This window comes from Gopherus evgoodei, chromosome 5 (genome assembly GCF_007399415.2).
Source record: "Gopherus evgoodei ecotype Sinaloan lineage chromosome 5, rGopEvg1_v1.p, whole genome shotgun sequence".
Taxonomy (NCBI): domain Eukaryota; kingdom Metazoa; phylum Chordata; order Testudines; family Testudinidae; genus Gopherus; species Gopherus evgoodei.
This window is the reverse complement of record NC_044326.1, coordinates 88,355,005-88,376,460: the sequence shown is the minus strand read 5'-3', so window position 1 is coordinate 88,376,460 and position 21,456 is coordinate 88,355,005. Positions and strand designations below refer to the sequence as shown.

At 40.8% G+C, this 21,456-nt stretch overlaps 1 protein-coding gene across 3 annotated transcripts in view; it reads left to right on the top strand.

Annotated features, from left to right (window-relative positions):
- SMAD1 (SMAD family member 1) overlaps positions 1-21,456 on the top strand; it is a 75,593-nt gene that overhangs the window by 28,007 nt on the left and 26,130 nt on the right. For all 3 annotated transcript variants that reach the window (XM_030564971.1, XM_030564969.1, XM_030564970.1), the window contains exon 2: positions 6,384-6,997. In XM_030564971.1, the coding sequence (XP_030420831.1) occupies positions 6,598-6,997 (400 nt within the window). In that variant the 5' untranslated portion in view covers positions 6,384-6,597. The remainder of the gene's footprint in view (positions 1-6,383; positions 6,998-21,456) is intronic.

The following is a 21,456-nucleotide window of genomic DNA, read 5'->3' as shown; positions in this document are numbered from 1 at the left end:
TGAACCTGGGGCCATGTCTACATCTAAAATTTTGCAGCGCTGGTTGTTACAGCTGTATTAGTACAGCTGTATAGGGCCAGCGCTGCAGAGTGGCCACACTTACAGCAACCAGCGCTGCAAGTGGTGTTAGATGTGGCCACACTGCAGCGCTGTTGGGCGGCTTCAAGGGGGGTTCCGGGACCGAGAGAGCAAACCGGGAAAGGAAACCAGCTTCGCCGCGGTTTGCTCTCTCGGTCCCGGAGCCAGCCAGCAAACCGCGGGGAAGGAGACCTGCTTGCTCGGGGTTCCGGGACCGAGAGAGCAAACCGGGAACGCCGCGGTTTGCTCTCTCGGTCCCGGAGCCAGCCAGCAAATCGCGGGGAAGGAGACCTGCTTGCTCGGGGTTCCGGGACCGAGAGAGCAAACCGGGAACGCCGCGGTTTGCTCTCTCGGTCCCGGAGCCAGCCAGCAAACCGCGGGGAAGGAGACCTGCTTGCTCGGGTCTCCTTCCCCGCGGTTTGCTGGCTGGCTCCGGGACCGAGAGAGCAAACCGCGGCGTTCCCGGTTTGCTCTCTCGGTCCCGGAACCCCGAGCAAGCAGGTCTCCTTCCCCGCGGTTTGCTGGCTGGCTCCGGGACCGAGAGAGCAAACCGCGGCGTTCCCGGTTTGCTCTCTCGGTCCCGGAACCCCGAGCAAGCAGGTCTCCTTCCCCGCGGTTTGCTGGCTGGCTCCGGGACCGAGAGAGCAAACCGCGGCGTTCCCGGTTTGCTCTCTCGGTCCCGGAACCCCGAGCAAGCAGGTCTCCTTCCCCGCGGTTTGCTGGCTGGCTCCGGGACCGAGAGAGCAAACCGGGAAAGGAAACCAGCTTGATTACCAGAGGCTTCCTCCTTCCACGGAGGTCAAGAAAAGCGCTGGTGAGTGTCTACATTGCATTACCAGCGCTGGATCACCAGCGCTGGATCCTCTACACCCGAGACAAAACGGGAGTACGGCCAGCGCTGCAAACAGGGAGTTGCAGCGCTGGTGATGCCCTGCAGATGTGGACACTCTCAAAGTTGCAGCGCTGTAACTCCCTCACCAGCGCTGCAACTTTCTGATGTAGACAAGCCCTGGGACTAGGAGTTGGTTCCCTTCCTCCATCAGTGGTGGTAATTTGATTGTCCTGACCCCTCTCCTCACCCACCAAAACCTTTCCTACAGACTGTCTTGTGGGCATTTGAAGGCAGTAAAATATTCACTATCAAACTAGTCACTCGGTGTTGCTGACAGATTTAGTTATAATTGTCTCTTCATTGGATGCTAGAAAGAGAAATAATCTTGCTGTTAGGGAAACTGCCTAGCTGAGTTTTGTTTAAATACAAAGCAAGTGATGCAGCTGTTTGTGGCATTTTTGTTTTAAACTGTTTGTTCTTAAGTATCTCTGAAAGGTCCAAAGACTAAATAAAAGCTAGTTAAAGTGAAGAAAAACAATACAAAGAGGTAGTTGCATTTGAAACAAGTTTGTTGATTTCAGCTTAGCGGCTGATAGACAGAATACAGTAAAGGTATGTGTGGTTTGACATAAGGAGTGGTTGCTTACTAAACAGGAACTAGATTTTCTTTAAACCAGGTTCAAGAACATATGGAGATCATCTTATTTTTCTGATTGTACAATACCTTTAAAGATAAATATGTTTATCGTAAGGACTGGTAGTGACTTAGCTATTGGGAGCGCATACACTTTTTTCCCCCAGAAGGGCATGTGTGTTTTTCTGGGGAAGAGAGGAGAAAATCTATGTCATCTGCTGACTCGTGTTAATCTTTATTTTGCACTTTAAACTGATAAGACCACTTTGTGTAAAAGTAATACAGGAAATGATGCATTGCAAAAACCAAAAGTGGCAGAAAGGAAAACGGAATGTACTGGCAAAAGCTCAGAACTATGGATACACTTTATAATTCTTGGAAATGAAAACTCCACCTATTTTTTTTTTTAAAGTTTAATACTGTCTTGACTTCAGTGTTAGAGTAGTTCATAGCAGACTTCAGTGTGTAACAGTTTCAACACAGTTAATTTAGAAACGTGTGTTGTCTTTGTCCCATTTATTTTTAATAGATTATCCAGCGTATCAAAATGGAGGTAACTTAAAAAAAAGCAGTCCGAAAGCAGACTATGGTGCATGTCCATAGAGAGAGCTGGCTAGTCATATGATGCTGGCATTTCCAGCTGCTAAATATCATGCACTTGAATGATGGCTAAAAATATAGGCTTTCCTAATATTACTTTCTTCTGTGCAGTTGCCACAGGGATGTAAAGGAATTTTTGAAGGGGTAGAAATGTAGTTCATAAAACCCTGCCCTAGACTGTGCTGTTATGCAATGTAGTATAGGTGGGTGAAATATAAATATGGGATTTTCAAGCGTTCTTAACACCAACCTAACTGTGTGGTGCTGGATGTTTTTGAAAGTCCTGTTGAGTCTTGTAGAACTAGTGTACAAGTCCTTGCTTCTATAGAGTGTGTCTTTAGCCACAGCTAAATGTACAGAGTACCTTGATATGACACTTACTTTTTAAAACCATGATGGCGTTATTTTTGAAAATAGAGAAAATTGCAAATCTTGTTCACCTTCCACATTAGACTCAACAAGACTACTAGTTTGTGCAAGCAGGATTTGATCTATTGTGTTGAAGCAGTTGAATAGCAATAAATTAAGCCCAAATGAAAAGATACCCACAACTAGTTAATGTTCAGCAACTGGCATTAAAAGAACACCATTATGTAGGCCCAAGATTTACGGTTTGTAAAAATAAAATTGATTAGTTTAAAATTTCTCCATTCTAATGGAAACCAGTTTAAAAAAAAAAAAAGAAATAAACAAACATTCCCATTAAATTTTAGTCATTTGAAATGTGTAATATTGTGCTAGTGGATGTGAACCTTGAAGCAGACTATAAATAAAAGTGAAACTGTGTTTTTTTTCATTGTCCAATCTGGAAGGATTCACATAAAGAGTTGAACAGTAACTTTCAAAATTAGTAGTAACATAGAGAAGGCTCTTTTTAAACTGAAACTTTTAACCTGTTATGTTCCCTGTTTTTTTAAGAAAAGCTTTAGCCTGTGCAGTTTTGGAAATCTGATCAGAGCTCAAACAGCTGATTACTTTAGATGTATCCCTGAAGTCACAGCCATGTTTGGGAAAGGAGGAAGATATTTGCTCATTCAAAGACTTATTTTTATTTATTAGAGAGTGTTCTGAAAGTCAGGACTAACTTCCATTACTAACCACACGTGGAACTCTGATGATGAGGTTCTTAACTCACCACAGCACTTAATGGAGCACTTTGCAGTGCACATAAGGATAAAATCATCCTTCTCCTCCTCCTCATAAGGATAAAATCCAGAGTGCATCAGTGGTGGTAACTGAGTGAGTTCATCAAATAATATAGCAAATGTCCAGGTCACTGAATATATTCTTAAATTTGCTCCAGGCTCATGAAAATCTTCCATTTCATTGACAATACTGTACTAAACTTGATTTGAATTCTTAAAGATTTCTTGACAGTGGGATAAACTAGCACCAAGTACAGACAAACATGGATTAGTTATAAACAGTGTTGACAATTTATTTTTTCTATATTTTATATTTCATACAACTTCAAGAGCAACTTTAGGGGGGAAGGATAGCTCAGTGGTTTGAGCACTGGCCTGCTAAACCCTGGGTTGTGAGTTCAATCCTTCAAGGGGCCACTCTACGGATCTGGAGCAAAAATCAGTACTGGGTCCTACTAGTGAAGGCAGGGGCCTGGACTCAATTACCTTTTGGGGTCCCTTCCAGTTCTATGAGATATATATATTTATTTATTATCAGAATATTTTCATGACAAAATACTTAAGGTGTTTCATTTTAATTGAAAGTACTCCAGGTATGTTGATACATATGGCAAAGCCACTGAATAAACTGGTGACATCTTCATTCTGGCAGAGTCCAGAAAATAAATGTAAAAATATATCTGGTGACACACAGCTTCTGTCACTTTAAAGATATCTCTTGTTATATACCAACAATTAGTGTTGAAGACTTGGTGTATGATTCTGTTCAAAACTGCATGTGATTACATCTTGTTGCTTTTAATTTTGTCTTGGTTTTTTTTCCGGATGGCAACAGTTTACCCCATTTATCAAAAATTGTCTTTTCATCATAAGTTTTCTGCTGGACTTCATGATTTAATATAACAACCTGAAACTGTCATGTAGCCCCTGGGATGGGTCCATATAAAGTCATGATGGCTACTTTCTACAGCCTGCATATGTGGCTTGAATATTTTTTATTCTTTTTTTTTTTAAATGTGATATTCACAGAGATCTTTGGTTTTAAATCTTTTGTGATAAGTTTTAAGTCAGCCTTTGAAATGAAAAATAACTTTATTGAGATAAACAAGCTGATCTAATTTATTTCAGGTCACAGTATTCACAAACTCTCTAGTTGCAGTGGTTTTCAAACTCTGGTCCCTATATCACTGATGGTCTGCAGAATGCTGGGTGGTCATGTGCTGCTGGCTGTCCTTGTTATCAGCTGCTAAAATGAAGACAGCTAAAAATACTTTTTCCACCTAAGCATTTGCTATAAACTCGATAGGGCTGTTAAATTTGTGAATGGAAGGCAGGGTGGGTTGATTTTTAAATCGTAAATTTTAATCATGATTTAAATCAGCGAGAAGGAAATCTTGATTTAACTGATGTATCACTTTTTTGTTTTTATAAAGACAGATTTGATTGTCATTGGCTGGTAACATTAAAACATTGATTTGCAACTAAACATAGCAAAAAAGTACCAAATTTAGTGTAGAAGCTAACCAGGAAGATATATTGTATCTACAGACATTTATTTAAGCAGTTATATAGTTTAACAGATTTATTCAGGTTCTTATTGTTTATATTTTTACTGTTAGAAAATGGTGAATGGTTCATTTACTAGATTAATTTTTTTACTTGTGATTTGATTTGTAACAAGCTGTTTGCGTAGAAATTGGAATTCTTTTAAAATGCATTAAACCAGGGATCTCAAACTCAAATCACCGTGAGGGCCACGTGAGGACTAGTACACTGGCCCAAGGGCCGCATCACTGATACCTTTTTATGTAAAGATACAAAAGCCTGCCCCAACCCGCCCCCCACTCCATCCCTTCCATGAGGCCCTGCCTCTTCCCACTGCTTCCTCACCCCAATTCCAATCCCGTCACCAGTCCCCACCCCAGCTCCGCCCCCTCCCTTCCCTTATTCCAACCGCTTCATCAAATCCCTGTCCTTGCCCCTGCCCCGCATCTTCTCCGCCTCCTTGAGCACGTGGCTCCCCGCTCCTCCCCCCCATCCTTCCTAGAAAGTGCTAAGCGACGCCAAACAGCTGTTTGGCAGCAGGAAGTGCCTGGAGGTAGGCAAAGGAGCAGGGACACTGTGCACTGGAGGGACGGCGGGGGAGGGGAGCTTGGCAGCCACAGGAAGTAACTCTGGGGGCCACGTGTTTGAGACTCCTGCACTAAACTAACATTTTTTATTTTATTTTTTGTGTTCATAAAATCACTTTAAATGTGCTGGTTACACCAAAGGGGGCAAAAGCTAATTGCACATGCTTTTTTATTTAAAACTGATTTTAATAAACGGAGGAGATACTATCTGTAGTTAGTGAATTGAACTGATTTTCTGGTGACTATGTCCTTCAAGATTTTATAGAACTAGTAAATCTCATCAGCTTACACCATGGTTTGTTTTTGTTTTTTTTTCCCCTTTAGACATAAGAAGAAAAACTTTCCTGCTTTTTCCAACTCCCATTTGATTTTCTTAATTTTGAATGAACTAGTCATAGAACTGAACTAGCTGAATAAACTAAAATGAAGAAAATATTCTTTCGGATCTGCAAAACAGGCTGCTGCTATTATTAATAATAATTAATAATAATTTTTTAAGCTGGTTCAACAAACTCTGAGTCCTGGTGCTGATCCAGTGACTTCTACTGGTTCAGTGATTTGACTTTTTAAAAAAAAAAAAACTTCAGCAGCACACATGAGAGTTTAGGTCTTAACATAAATTGTCATAATTTCAGATTTTACTTTATTTAGGTTTATTTTACAAAGGGAAATGTGTGCAATTGTAAATGGTAATAGAAGTGGTTTGTGAAACTCACTGCCTGTCAAGATGTGGTTCATGCTGAAGTATTTGAGAACCTCTCCTCCAGCGTCATGTGCACAAATTGATCTATGTTCTGTAATAACTTGGATGCTGCCAGTTGAGTCAGATTCTGAAGGCTGTCAGCACTTGGCTATGTAGGTTTTTTTTGTTTGTGTGTTTTATCATTCCACTTTCACATCTAGACATGTTTAATTGTTCACTTACTAAAAATAAATTTTCTCTTTTCCCCACCCCCCCACAGGTGCTGGACTTCAGTTTGAAACACAAAGATCACTTCTTTCAAGCTGGAATGTTAGTTTCAGTTTCTCGAGACTTCAGAATCAGAAAGCCAGAGGAAACCGTATAAATTCAGGCGAACTTTTGGTTCCCGTTTATATACAGGATCTGCTGAGTCCATTTTTCAGGGGGCAATCTTTTCTGTTTCTTCAGTATCCAGCGTGACTGAGTTGATCACCATGAATGTGACAAGCCTATTCTCCTTCACAAGCCCAGCAGTTAAGAGGCTGCTGGGATGGAAGCAAGGGGATGAAGAAGAAAAATGGGCAGAGAAAGCTGTTGATGCATTAGTTAAAAAACTAAAGAAGAAAAAGGGTGCTATGGAGGAACTGGAAAAAGCATTAAGCTGTCCAGGTCAGCCCAGCAACTGTGTTACAATTCCCCGTTCCCTGGATGGCAGGCTTCAGGTTTCGCACCGGAAAGGGCTACCACATGTAATTTACTGTAGAGTGTGGCGCTGGCCAGACCTCCAGAGCCATCATGAACTGAAACCACTGGAATGCTGTGAGTTTCCCTTCGGTTCAAAACAGAAAGAGGTTTGCATCAATCCCTACCACTACAAACGGGTGGAGAGTCCTGGTAAGTGGTTTTTTTTTTTTTTTCCTCTCTCTCTGTCTCTCTCAAATCTTATCTAGACAGTAACATACACGTCTAGTAATTAAAGTTGACCAGATGGCTGGTATCCTATTAAACTTGAGCAAATATGAATGTCACGTCTCAGATTCTTCATAATTTCAAAGAGAAGTGATAATACAGTAGCTTGCTCTTTCACTTGCTGGGGCTATAAATGTCTGTAAACGTCTTCCATGGCTATACAGAAGGATGGTCTGAACACAGGACTGGGAGTCAGGAGGTCTATCTTCTCCTAGCTTGGCCACTGAGTTGAATATTAGGTAAGTCGTTCACCCTCTCCATTCATGTTTTATACAGGCTTGCAGATTAATGAATCCTAAAGTGCTCTGAGGGTCAACATTAGTCAGGTAACCCTCTTTTTTTTTTTTGCAGATATGGTTGGATGTGCAGACTTGTAATTCTCACAAAAAAAATTAAAAATAAAAATACAGGCAACCATTTGACCAAGTCAGAATTTTCATTCTCAGCGATCCTTACATCATTAGATCCTTGAGGTTCAGAAGGGGGACATCCAATTGGGAGGATGGTATGTGGCTCTTACTGGGTGATTCCACAAAGGAATCATTATATTTATCAGTGGAATAGCACTTTAGGGCAGCAAAGTGTCTTTCTGTGGAATGTAGCGCTGTGAGAAGATATGGCATATACGTGTACAAACTTCATAGCAGTGATTTGGACCTTCCAGATCAGAGCTGTACTGTAGCTACTAGCATAATCTTTACTATAGTTCTGTAATTACATTTCTGTATTCTTTCTAGAAAGGCTCACAATTTGGCTTATAATGCTTTAACGGCCAATAGTTTATTACTTTATAAATACACACACATAATTTTTAAAATCCATTTCATGCACTTTACAGATGTGTTGGTCCTCCCCCCCCATCACTCTTAAAATGTAAAATCCTTGTTTGGCACCACCTCCTTCTGTTCTTGCCTTCTCAAGGCACTAACCTGCGAACACTTTTTAAGGACAGGCTTTATTTGCTTGTGAAAATAGTCTAATTCAGTTCACTGGAAATAGTCACATGAATTAAATTATGCATATGCTTTACTGTTTGGGGCTTGTCTACACAGGAGGCTTTAGTCACCACTGGTGTAGTTGTACAGATGTAGTTGCATCAGTGACAATCCCTAGTGTGGCTGCAATGCACTAGGTAGTCATGGCTTATATTTGTGCAGTGCATCTATACTAGGGATTTGTAACAGCAATTATATCCGTATAGCTACATAAGTAGCTTAAAAACTACAGTGTAGACAAGGCCTTATATTTCAAGGGTGGTTTTTTTGCAGCTCTGTTTTGTAATGTGCAATGCATATTTATGGTGCTATATAATATTTCCTTTCAGCATTTAAGTATGTATTTGGAAACAATCCAAACAGCTAAACTAATGCGACATGCACATTTTATGCAGCAGAAGCTTAAAGGAATGGTCCTATGTGAGAAAGCTAGTTATAAACTCTTAAGTTTTCTGTCCTTTAGAAATGAGATATTAAAATGAGCAGTTGTCCCTGACTATGTCCTTTATGCATAGACAGTTGGATCAGAGGTGTGTTCTGTATCCCAACGTACAGAAGGCTTGGATTCCTTTATATTAAAAAAAAATCTTAAATCATTGAGCAACAATAGGACTTCTGCTATTAGAACATGTTACTTAACATTCTGCTAACTCTTCTTGATTTAATGTTGGCAACAGCTTACTGGTTTGGTGTTTGAGAATTTCTCATCTGGTTGCACAGTATTTTTTTAAAAAGAAACTACAAAAATGTCATGATGCTGCAGCAAGATAGGCAAATAAAATGTACAGTAAACCCTCCAATGTAACATCTAAAATATGTCCTCAAGGTCGTATGTGATCGCTTACAAACCATCCATTTACTTATCTTCCTGGATTTAGTGTCATTGTCACTTTTATTCAGTTTTGTTATTTTAAATAGTGTCTTAAGGAAATAAAGCTAAGATTGTACATTCTGACTCCTGGACACTCATTTAAAGAAATGTTATCCAGATGCAGTTAAATACTTGATTGCAAAGATTTTAGTTGATCAGTTTGAAGAAAAAAGCCCCGCTTTACTTTCTCTAGTTCTCATCCTAAGGAAAAACTACACTCTTGGTGAATCACCTCATAGGCTCCAGTTTCTTAAGACGCTTCCACAGCTAAAGGAAGGGCAGGATATGTTCAAATACGTAGGAGGCCATGGAAATGTTCAAAAGCTCACACAAGCCTTGTACGGTCCTCTCAATCAAAATATTCTGGAAATAACTGCTGAACAGAATGCAGTTTGAACGTAAACTTATGCTTAAATGTTTTTCCTGATCTAAAGGCCACTGAAGTCAACTAGGGCAGTGGTTCTCAACCAAGGGTATTCGCAGAGGTCTTCCAGGAAGTACATCAACTCATGTAGATATTTTGCCTAGTTTTACAACAGGCTACATAAAAAGCACTAGCAAAGTCAGTACAAACTAAAATTTCATGCAAACAATACTTGTTTATATTGCTTTGTATACTATGCACTGAAATATAAGTACAATATTTATATTCTAATCTATTGTCTCATTTTTACCATATAATTATAAGGTTAAGCAATTTATCAGTAATAGTTTGCTGTGACACTTTTTTGTATTTTTAATGTCTGATTTAGTAAGCAAGTAGTCTTTAGGTGAGGTGATACTTGTGTGTACACAAGACAAATCACACTCCTGAAAAGGGTACACTACTCTGGAAAGGTTGAGAACCACTGAATTAGTGTATGTCTCCATTGCAATTACACACCCATGGCTGGCCTGGGTCAGCTGATTTTGGTTTGCAGGGCTTGGGCTGTAAAATGGCAGGGTGGATGTTTTGGCTTGGGCTGAAGTCTGAGCCCAAACATTTACCGTGCAATTTTACAGGCCTGCAGCCCAAACTCTGCAAGCCTGAGTCAGATGACCCAGGCTGCTGCGGCTATTTAATCATTGTGCAGACATATCTGTAGTCTTTCTATTGATTTTGGTGGAATTTGGATCAGGGCCGCCTTCTCCCTGAGCCTCAGTTTCCCATCTGTAAAATGGGGAGATGTCCCTTCCACTCTTCCCCTGTTATAAAAGGAAATATAAAATTATGATGGACACAAGGAAACTAAGTGTTTTATTATCATTATCAGAAGTAGTAGTAGTGCAGCAGCAGTGACGACTCCTAATCCTGGACCAAGACCCTTTTAAGCTCAGCTCTCTACCAACACCCAGTAGAACAGAAAGATAGTCCCTGCCCCAAAGAGCTTACAATCCAAGTAAAAGACGAGACAACAGATACAGAGAGGTGGGAGAGTACAAGGAAACAGAGACAATATTGTTTAAACATTCAAGACAGCCATGTGGTGGTGGAAGGTGTAAAACACACTAGCTGAGTGAGCAATATAATGACGATAAATGGCATGTTGGTTCCATTGTTTTGGGGGGTGGAATACTTAGGAGGGGATCAGTTAAATAGAAAGCCAAGGGAAGTAGGAGTGAGGAGTAGCAGTGCAGGGGAGGAGAGGGTAAGGACAGACAGGAATGGAGTTCAGCAGAGGTGAAGAGAGTGGCAGTGGGAGATCTGGCAGTTTATAATTTAAAATAGAGCACTGTTCTGAGACCTGTGCAACATCTAGACATGATAGTTAAAAAAAAATTCTAGCATGGGGGCGTCAGGACAAGGAGGGATGGATTTCATGTTTTATTACAGTCAGTGGGCTGGGATATAAACTCAGGACTTAGTACTCTCCTCAATGCACAGTTGATGTCTCATTGATGTTTGTGGGATGTTTGCACAGAGATTTAAGGGAGAATACAGCTTTTTCTGTATCAACTGAAGTTGTATATATTATTCAGTATCTTATTGGCCCATTCAGTACCCTGAGTGGTTGGGTTTTTTGGTCTGCTCCTTTTTCTCTTCTTTTCTCTGTTTCTGTCCTCTTCTGTCTGTCAGGTTTCCTCAGTTGTTCCCTCTTCATTTTCTTCCCTGTAGCTATCTTCAGTTCCTACTCCCTTTTAAGGTTTTCACTCTCATTTTCCCTGTTTCATCTCCTAAAATTCTCAAGAATGACTAGTAGATGGTGATGATGATGAAATGTAAGCGGGACCAAAATTTCACTACCTTGTGTGAGCTGATTTGGCCCATGGGTCATATGGTTTGACACTCTTCCTCTAAAATAATGGTGAAGGGTTTTACTCATATGGACAAGGTGCAAAGTAGGGGGAATTGTATACGTGTGTATATATATTTTGTTACATTTTCCATTTCAATATCCTGTTTGGGTTGTTTTGAAAAGCTGGTTCATAATAAAATAAATCTGCCCTTGATATGTATAAAATCGCACAGCACTCTACACTGGGGAATGAAGGCCACAATTTTTTATGAACACTTCTGCTTTTTTAAAACTTCTGGTGCTAATGTGATACTCATCTCTTACAAGATGAACATATAGATTTTAGAAAACAGCTACAAATTTCAAAATCTCAATTCTAACTCCAGATGTAATTTTTTATTTACTTTTAAAAATTAAACTATCACATTCAAATAAGGTTTTTTTTAAAAGCAACAGACAGGAGGCTGAAAATATAACAGTTGACTGTTATGAGATGCTGGGGGAAGGGCAGGAGAGGAGTCTCCTGGGAATTTTAAGCCTGGAGAATCTAGGCTTTGTTGAAAGCATGCTTCTTCATAGACTGCTGAATACATACGGTGGTATAAGGAAGAAAATGCTGAGGGAAGCTTGTCATCTGGCAAACAGATATAATTGTTGGAAAGAAGTGCCTTCTAGAAGCTGTTGGAATAGCTCAACTGTTGTCATTTTATGCGGAGTCATTTGTATGCTGCACACTTGCTAGTGCAGACAATGGTGTAGTTAATGGCTGTATCAAATCTGACTGGCTGCTTTTGGCAGGGCAAGGCAAAGCTTTTAAAACTTGCACAAAACTTTTAAGAACCTCTTGAAAAAATCTGACTGGCCTATTTAGCATGACTCAGTCTGTTTTGCCTCTTTAAATTTCACTCCTTGATTTAGTTAAAATTGACCTAAAGGCTGTTTTTAAAAGCTGGAATTATGTTTTGGGAGAGAGAAGGTCAAGGGTTTATTTTTTCCTTCCCTTGGAAATATTAGGAATGACATCTCAAGTTTTCCTTGGGGAACTTGTTTGGGGGATCTCGGAGCTTGTTATCAACTCTCTTGCCTTAACTAAAGGAGGAGGGGTGTAATGAATCTTTAACCAAAGCTTCATTTCTCCCAATTGCTACTTAGTCTTTTGAGTTACATTAAAAAAAGTTTTTACACCCCTATAAACTGGAAACAGTTTGACTGAAAATCACTTTTACTATCTTGTCTCTTGCATTTTCATTTCACTAGTTTTCTGGTCATCATAGTCATCCAAGCTAGACAGGACATGAATTTCTAATGTAGTTTAAAAACAGGCAGAAAAAATGGTTTTAAAAAATCAAACTTTAGGTAGTCTTTTGTACATCATTCTGAAATTTTAAAAACAATAGTCATACTCATGGTATGGTAAACCATGAGAGATAACTGGAACATCTGTTAATTACGTGGATGGGAATAGGAATGGGAAGTAAAACAGCTAAATGAGTTGGAGAATCTAAGCTAATTAATTTGCTAGCAGAAATTTCTAATCTAACTTTTTTTTCTGATATTTACTCATGTGGAAGGAGTGTGGTTATGTACAATACATGAAGTCTTCCTTTTTGGCAATCCCTTGCACTTTTGACTTTCTCCAAACCTGAGGTGACCCATCAAATTCTAAGGACTGTTGAGAATTTAGCATGCAGTCAAGCTAGGAAAAAACCTGTTGTCCGTTAATCCAAGTAAACCCAATTCCTGCTCTGAATGATATGGTAGGTGGTGGTGGTATTTTTATTGCAGTAGTTTGCAAAAGCAGTTGATGCCCCGTTGAATTAGGCACTGTAGATGCACATGTAGCGACATAAAACATAATTACTCACAACTAGTTGCGCAAATTGCTGATCTGAACTTCAAAAATCCTGTAGGTATTGACTGGCTCACTAGTACATTCAATCTGAGGCTGAAAATAACTGGTCTGCTGCTGCTTCAGTTTCCTTGTAATTACCAATAACAAGTGGATGATGAGCTGAGCTGGCCTATTCCTTTTATTAAACTCTGGCTCTGTGCAGCCAGTTGTGGCCTATGCCCTATGCTGAGGAGAGTTGATATGACTAGTAATGCATGGGCTCTGCCCAAATTGCCATATGAAGCACAACTGCCATTCAGTGGCCTTTACTGGGAAACTGAAGTAAGAGGTCAGTTTTTATATTCAGTCTAAAGACTGATTTTCCAGTCAGTCAGCACACCTGGGATTTGAAGTGCAGGTCAGTTAAGGATAGGAAGCAACATGCTAAATGTATAGGAGGCTTCTTGCTGCCTTAGCAGCAGAGGTCTGACTCTGAGAAACAGTAGCCATGTCATGCTGTCTTCATCACCAGCATGGACTCCTCTCATGCCCTCAGCATGGTTTTTCAGATTTGGCTTGATCATTTTCCAGAGTAATTTGCTGTCTAAATCAAGCCTGTATAATCAGAGACAGATCTGTGGTGTGTTGTGTTAGAGTGAAAAAGTATTTGTTTTCTGATCGCAAAGGCAACCCTGCTTTTCACCAGAGAGGAGAAAACCCTTAAGTAGTGACAGTCTTGGTGACGGTCTTGGCTAAGACAGTTTGAGATCCAAGCTGTCCTGAGATAAATCAACTTTAAAATGTGTCCTAGCTTGCATTTCACATCATGTTTCATTAAAAACTTGTTCATGTTTGCATTAAAAACTTGTGCTGTGCCTCTGAAATTTGAAACCAAATTTGAACCCAAACTGGATTGTTTTTTCCCCATCCACTTTATGGGGATTTAAAAGGTTTCAGTCCTAGGACCAGTGTTTAGAAAACTTTACTGGTCCTGAAACTGTTTCTAACTGTTTAAATATCGTTTCATTCTTACCTTTTATCTGCTTTTTTCACTGCACTTCAATTCTGATACAGTTTTAGCCAACCTAAAATCAGATCACTAAAATTAGTGCTTTATGTTTTGAACCTTGGGTTCCATACTTGGTATGCAGTTTCTGTTGATGTGGTTTTCTAGTGATTCTCAGGGTAACAGCTGCTAAATTTCAGAATTGAGTTTGGGACCAAGAGAGAAGTTAAAACAATTGGCAAACTTATTCTTAAGCACTAATATCTTGTGACCTATCTGGCTAGTGTAAGGATTCCAGGACTGACCAGTAACTCCTGCCTTCTTCCAGCACCTGGGAGAACTCTGATCAGCACTCAGTTCTCTGCTCTGTTTCTGGCCAGATGGGAAAGCTTTGATCAGGAAGACTAGAGGGAGCAGTGGACCAGCTGTGTGCAATACTCCCATACTGCCAGCACTTTTTGAGGGGAACATTAGACAGTAATAGAATTAGAGGTGGGGGAGGAAAGCAATGGGGAGAGACTATAAAAGAACAAGGGCAAAGGAGAAGCTGTTGCTGCTCCAGTCTGGAGAATGGAGAAGAAAAAAAAAAAGTGTCCTTTTCAAAGACTGAGAAGATAAATTGAGTGGAAATCATCCAAGAGGAGACAAGAAAATGGAGACAGGATGAATTAGAGGTGGAAGAAGAAAGGGATGGGAAGGGGGGTTGGAGACAGGGAGTTAGTCACTAGCTGACTTAGACCGTTTTTTCCTTTCCTTGTTTGACTTGTGTTAGTGAAATTCTTGTTTCTAGACTTTTTTTTCTCTCCCTCTATTAGGCATCCTATAGCTCTGCAAGTTCAGGGAATGGAGACTGCAGAGTGTCACTGGTGAGAGGATTTGTCATATTGCTTCCTAATATTACTGTTGGGCGTAGCTTTAAAAATAGCATGCTGCAACAGGTGTATACAGTTCTAGGATGTTTCCCCAAAATAGCAGACAACTGCCAGTTTATTTGGCAAGTGCTATTGAGCTTTCTTCCTCAAATTTTTTGCCAATTTCAGTTCTAAAATTCCCCACTGAAAACAATTGGAAGGGAACCCAATTTGAGGAAATATTTTTGCCATTCTCCAATGTGAACCAGAGAAAGGTATCCCGTTATTGATGGATTTGTCAATAAGAATAAATCCTTTTAAAAATTAACCAAATTCCTGTCAAATGTCACTCCAGACTTGAAGTTGCAAATCTTTTCACCTATATGGCAACTTGGTAGTGCTGCTTACAGGTGTAATGAGAAGCTTGATCACTTGAGGCACTGTCCAACTATTAACTATCTGGTACAGAACTGTCAGAATTACTTTTGCCACAAGCTAATAAGTGTTGCTTTAATCATAGGTATGTAATTAGTGCTGAATTCTGGAAGGCACTTTGAACAAATGTCAATTTCATGAATCAGTGGGCATCCAAGTAAAGCCTCTAATGTTAATTGAGCATTATAATGCAGGAAACTTACTAATATTCCTTGACAAATGTGTTATACCAGATGTCTGATTTTAAAATTACAGTAAATGAAGCAACAAATGTTTTTAAATAAGTCTTCAGTAGCAAATATGCAAAATGACAAATCGAGCTATGAAGTCTACTGAAATTGAGAAATAAAGTTAAGAAAAACCAGACTCTCAGCTGTCTCCTTGAATGAATAGCCTGGAATGTGTGCCTGTCTGATCATAGTCACCCAGAACAGACTGCTGGATGACTATTATTGAGCCTTTCCATTTACAGTTACTGTAACTTTAAGTCCTGTTGAAGCAAACAGCTAAAATCTTGGCACTTCTGAGAAAAAGTAAAGCAAAGTTTCACAACCACATGGCACAGAAAAACCTTGTTTGAACCAGGTGGTGTTAGAACAGCATAATTTAGCTAGGTCCTCTGAGACCAGCTTTGAACATAACAATATTAGTTATTGTTAAAAGCAATTTAATCCACAGTGTAGAAATGTAAGTGTCTTTGTATTTGGGAACATGTCCTGTGGTTAAAAACTACTTATGCTTGCCAAAGAGAGTCTTGTTCTCTCACACTATGTGAAAAATAAGTGCATCAAAACTTTCTTTCCACTCAGTATTTAACCTTTGCAAGGAAAAGAGGGTTCTTGGCAAAAGGTTCCAACCAGTACACTCACATCAACTATTTAATGCTGCAGATGCCAAAGAAAGTCAAGCAAATTCAACTTGTCCTCAACTTAAAATGCACTAAAACCATCTCTATTTAAACTGAGGGGTTGCTAGCCAGTATATCACAGCTGATTTCAACTGCTGAGGAATTGAATAGGAGGGAGATGTGGGTTTTTTTATTTAAGACACAAACCCTTTTAGAGTTTTATAGGCTAAAACTGTTACCATATGGATTTCCTTCTCATTCCTAATAATGCTTTTGCCACTTTATCCATACAAGATTTTCCATCTTGAATTCTGAGCGCAAGCCCCTCATTTCTGTTTTCCCTTAGCTATTGATATTTCTCTTTGTTAAAAATTAAACTGCAGGTTTTGTTCTGAATTGTACATTTCAAATAAAACAGCAAGTGACTGAGTAAATGCACTTGAAAGTAAGTGTGGGTGGATGAGTGGTATATGGTACTGCCCAGAGACCCTGATTTGGGATAGAGGGCCCCAATGTGGCAGGAATTGCACAAATGCTTCTTTGACTGTACCTTGACTTGTCAGACACATTACAATCTTAATAGACACTCCTATTCTGTACCACTGCATGTGTGCATAGTTAATGAGCTGTGCATCTTTTTAATTTTTTGAGCAGAAAAAGCTTCTGTTGAGAAGGTGGTGTTGTTCTGCCCTTTGCCCACCAGAGGGCATTGTGGCAATAGAACAAAGCAACTGCTCCCAGCCAGCTAGGGAAGATAGAGAGCCTGCAGAGCCACCTTCACAGCGCCTGTAGGGCCAGGTCAGGAGACAAGGGCTATGGGGAGACAGACAGTGTGGGGCTGCTGGGTAGTCAGACAGGCTTATAAGGGCTAGTGGGGGAGGACAGAATGGGAGTGGAGGTGCAGGGGGGGGATAGCCCAGTGGTTTGAGCATTGACCTGCTAAATCCAGGGTTGTGAGTTCAACCCTTGAGGGGGCCATTTAAGGAACTGTGGCAAAAAAAACCCCAAATAAACTGTCAGGGACAGCACTTAGTCCTGCTAGTGAAGGCAGGGGACTGGATTCAATGACCTTTCAAGGTCCCTTCCAGTTCTATGACTTAGGGGTGTGTGTGTATATATAATATGTGGATTGGGGGGGGAGTGGGGATGGAGGGACACATGCCTAAGTGAATGGGAGAGGCTACGGGTCAGCCAGGGTATGCCTGGGGGAAGCTCCCTAACAGTCTCTCCCCACCCCCGAAAAAAACCTGTTCCATGCTTTTCTCATCCGTACCCAACAACCTTCCAAGTTTGCACCCAGGCTCCTTCCCAACAATTATTTTCGTCTTCCCTCAACTCCATTACCCGACTCCACTCAGCCTTTGCACTGCTTCTGGGGGATGTGGGAAATATGGTTCTGTGTTGTAGTTTAAATGAATTATTACTCAGAGCTCTGTATTAACATGCCTAGTAAGGAATCTTTGTCAAAAATATTTACTGAATCTTTTTTGTTGTCTGTATTGTTACAGACATACTTGCTGACAAGTCTTTTGAAATAAATTACCAAAAACCAATCGGAACTGGTATGATTGTGTTGTTTTGACAAAGTATGCAGAATTTTGCAGAATTTGAAAATATTGTGAACAGAATTTAATTTTTTGGCACAGAATTCCACCAGGAGTAAATAGTGAAAATGCAGCATCTGATTCATAACTTTTATGGAAAAAGTGGAATTTGCATATGTACCTAGATTTCAAGAAGTACTTTGATCATCCATCCTCCATGATGTTAAACTATCTCTCCTTTCTCTTCCACTTCTCCTGTCCTCTTGTCTCCTCCATTCAGTTTTTCTTGGCTTCTGAGATTCTATCTCAAACAGAAGAGAGAGGTTTACCAAAGTTTAGTTGCTAGCAGGTGGAGATAAATACAAAACTGAGGGTGGCAAGGTAACTAAACCCTTTAATCTGTGCTCAAGTAGGATAATGGCAAAACCAAATGAGGGAGAAAACATGCCCTCACTTGAAGGACCTGTAACATTTTCAGTTATATTAATTTTTACACTTCTACACATGAAGATTTTAAAAAGGAAGTTCAGATTGGTTCTTACTCCACCCGTTTTGTTCTGTTCTGTGTTTCAGAAATCAAGTTGAAACTAACTAAAATTGCATACATATTTCACTCTCCTCTGGGTGTTAGAAGCATGCGCTGCGCTAGTTTATTCCACTACTATTGGTTGGACAACAGAATGAAGTAATGGAGAGAGACAACTCACAGAAAAACAGAGCACAAAGAATAGGGACTGATAGGTTTCCCCTAATCCACTTCCACAAAGATTGCCATTACTATTGAAGTAAAAAATGCTACTGTAATTAAAGTTTCATCTGGCTGTTTATGGCTTCTTGTTTCTGTTAGTTTTTGTGTGTTGGTGCGGTAGGCTCTTTGATGAAATAGCCCTGTTACTGTACTTTGTGCAGCACCAGGCTCACACTTGGAACTGAATGTGGTCATACACTTATTTACTATGAAGAGTGTCTCTGTAAATCTGTATGTAAATATCCGTGTCTGACTCCAGATGCAAATTTACTTCATTTACGAATAAGATGTTTTTTTCTAGCTGCAGCTCTCCAAACTGAAATCTGACAGTCAAGCCAATCCCCCCCAATCCCTTTTTTAATGCATTGATGGTAATAATTTGGCCTGTAGAACCTTTATTTTATGTTTTTAATTAGATGTGTACAATCCCCAGACTGCAGAAGCTGTCCGCAGTCTTCAGTGAGGTTGCATCTGTTAACTAAGGACCAAATTTTAGACCTGGAGTTTAAATAAATAAATAAATAAATAAATAATAATCTGGTGTTCGAGAAGATATAGAATCTAGCTCTGTTTTGTTGCTTTGTTGAGCTATTGCTCTAATTGGTAGTTAAAAACCTTACTTTAATTAATAAAGCAGACAGATGCGACTTTCAGATCTGTTGTGTTTAGATGCTACCTTTTCTTAGCCATTTTTCTGAAAAGCACTTACATATTTCCCTCATTAAATAGTGATATCTGTATTAAAAAGAAACAAGTTAAAGATTGTCTCAGGTAAAGCTAATATTGTTGCTTCTCACTGTATCTGTTCTTACTAATTGAGAAAGGAAAAGGGAGACATTTCTTCTACAAGCTATCACCTAGAGTAGTGTCCTTCAGGTTTCTCCACAGCGAAGAGAGATGCCCTGCTGGATTATTTTATAGCAACATTTGTGCTGATTTAACACTGAATAACATGCTCTCACGTGCTTTCTCCCCTTCAATTATCTCTTTCTGGGGTTAGCAGCTGCTACAGAGATCAGCCTCCTCTTCTGCTGCACTGAGCTTCGGTAATTTGGTGTTTCATATGGCTCAGGTCTTCAACATGACCAGAAGCTTACAGACTGAAACTGGGGAGTAAGAATGGTTTGTGTTCACACTAGCATTTTGAACACATTCATCCATGCTTCTGAACAATCTCTGGCCATGTCTTCCCTGCACAGTTAACTAGAGTTAACTCCTCTCTTGAGTTGGCAGCTCTCACTGTGAAATAGCACTCCAGCTGTATACTATGTGTTAGGAGCTGTTAAGTTGTGCTAACTCAAGCTGTAGCCTGATGGGCCAGCCGACTCCCGTTAAAAGCAGCACTTGAGTCAAGTTAAAGGATTTTAGGGTATGTGGGGGCTTGAATTAGGGATAACACTGAGTTATAACTCTAGCTCTGCAGTTAGATGAGCCGGTTTTGCTTTGTCTACCCTGTAGACTGAATTTTTTAAACATTTTGAAGACATAATTGACATTTATTTAATTGTAATAGAGCCTTCGGTAGTCAGGCACCCTAGTAGCTAGATCATTGGTCAGAGGTGTTGGAGGGGGACCCAGACCCTCCCCAGGGCCCTGTGTAGTTCAACCCCTAAAGAGAGGTGGATGGGTCTGCCTCTCTGTCGGGGGAGCTTTCAAGGCCTGCTTCCCTGGGCTACTTCCTGTTAGTCTCTTTAATCTGGTGCAGGGCTCTGCTAGTTCAATTACCCCACGGTTTGGGACTTAGCTGCAGGCTCCCTTTGGCATGGGAAGTTTACTTTAAGGCAGCCAAACATAGAGCTCCAGCCTTCAGGCCAGTCAGCCCCCAACTGAACCAGGCTCCCTTCTTCCCCCTTCAGGCCTGGCATTGGCTGTAGATGTAGGGGGCCAGGCTAGCTGAGCCCACAGGTTTTCTTTAACTCCTACTGTGCCAGGCGGCAGTTACTCTGCTCCCCCCCTTAGGACACCATTTGGGGGCTGCCTCCCCTCCCTCAACTGCTCTTCACCATCCTGTGAGAAGAAGTCAGCATTCAGATGAGCTCTCCCAGCTCAGTGCTGAATGCAGAAGGATAAGGGCTGGAGGGGAGAGGTACCAGCTCATAATTCGGGGGTTTATATCCTTCATGGCATGTGGCCAGCGGAAAGTGACATGATCAATGACTAGTCTGAAGGGTGCACCCTGAAGGTGATAAGAGTGAATCCACAGCCCATTTTACTGTTAAGGCTTCTTCCTCGATTAGAGTGGGCCTTCTCCCTTGGGAACAACTTCCAGCTAATGTATAAAATGGGGTATTCAGCACCGCTGAATACCTGGGATAAAACACTCCCTAGGCCCATGCCTGAGGCGTCCATCTGTAACAAAACTCCTTGATGAAGTTGGGGCTATACAAGACTGGTTCTCGACAAAGCTGGGCTTTCAAGGTTTGAAAAGCCTCTTCACAGACCCTTGTCCGCTGGGGCTCTCATTCTTCAATAGATCAGAAAGAGGGGCTGCAATGGATGAGGACCCTGGAATAAAGTGACAGTAGTATCCAGCCAGACCTAGAAACTGGTGGGAGGAAGGTGGGAGCTTGTCTGGAGGGCCTGGACCTTGCTAATCAAGGGTTAGTTTTTGTGCCCTTTCCCAAAGTGTACCCGAGGTAGGTGGTCTCATCCTTACTAAGGTAACATTTAGTGGGGCTTGCTGTCAGGCCAGCCTCAAGGGACTGTAGGATTGCGGTCATGTATTTCAAGTGGATCTACCAGTCATGACTATAGATCTCCGTATCATCTAGGTACGCAGCTGCATATTGGCTATGGGGGCAAAGGGCTCGGTCCGTGAGTTGCTGAAATGTAGCTGGGGCCCCCTGCAATCTCAAGGGTGTGGTCTGGAATTGAAAGAGCCTTAAGGTGGCGGAGAGAGTATCTTTTTCCTGGATGCAGGTGTGAGGGGGATCTGCCAATATCCCTGTAAGTCCAGAGTGGCTCATGTATGTGTGCCATTGGGTACATGTTGAATTTTGATACTGCATTGACCTTGCGGAAGTCAGTGCAAAATTGAGTG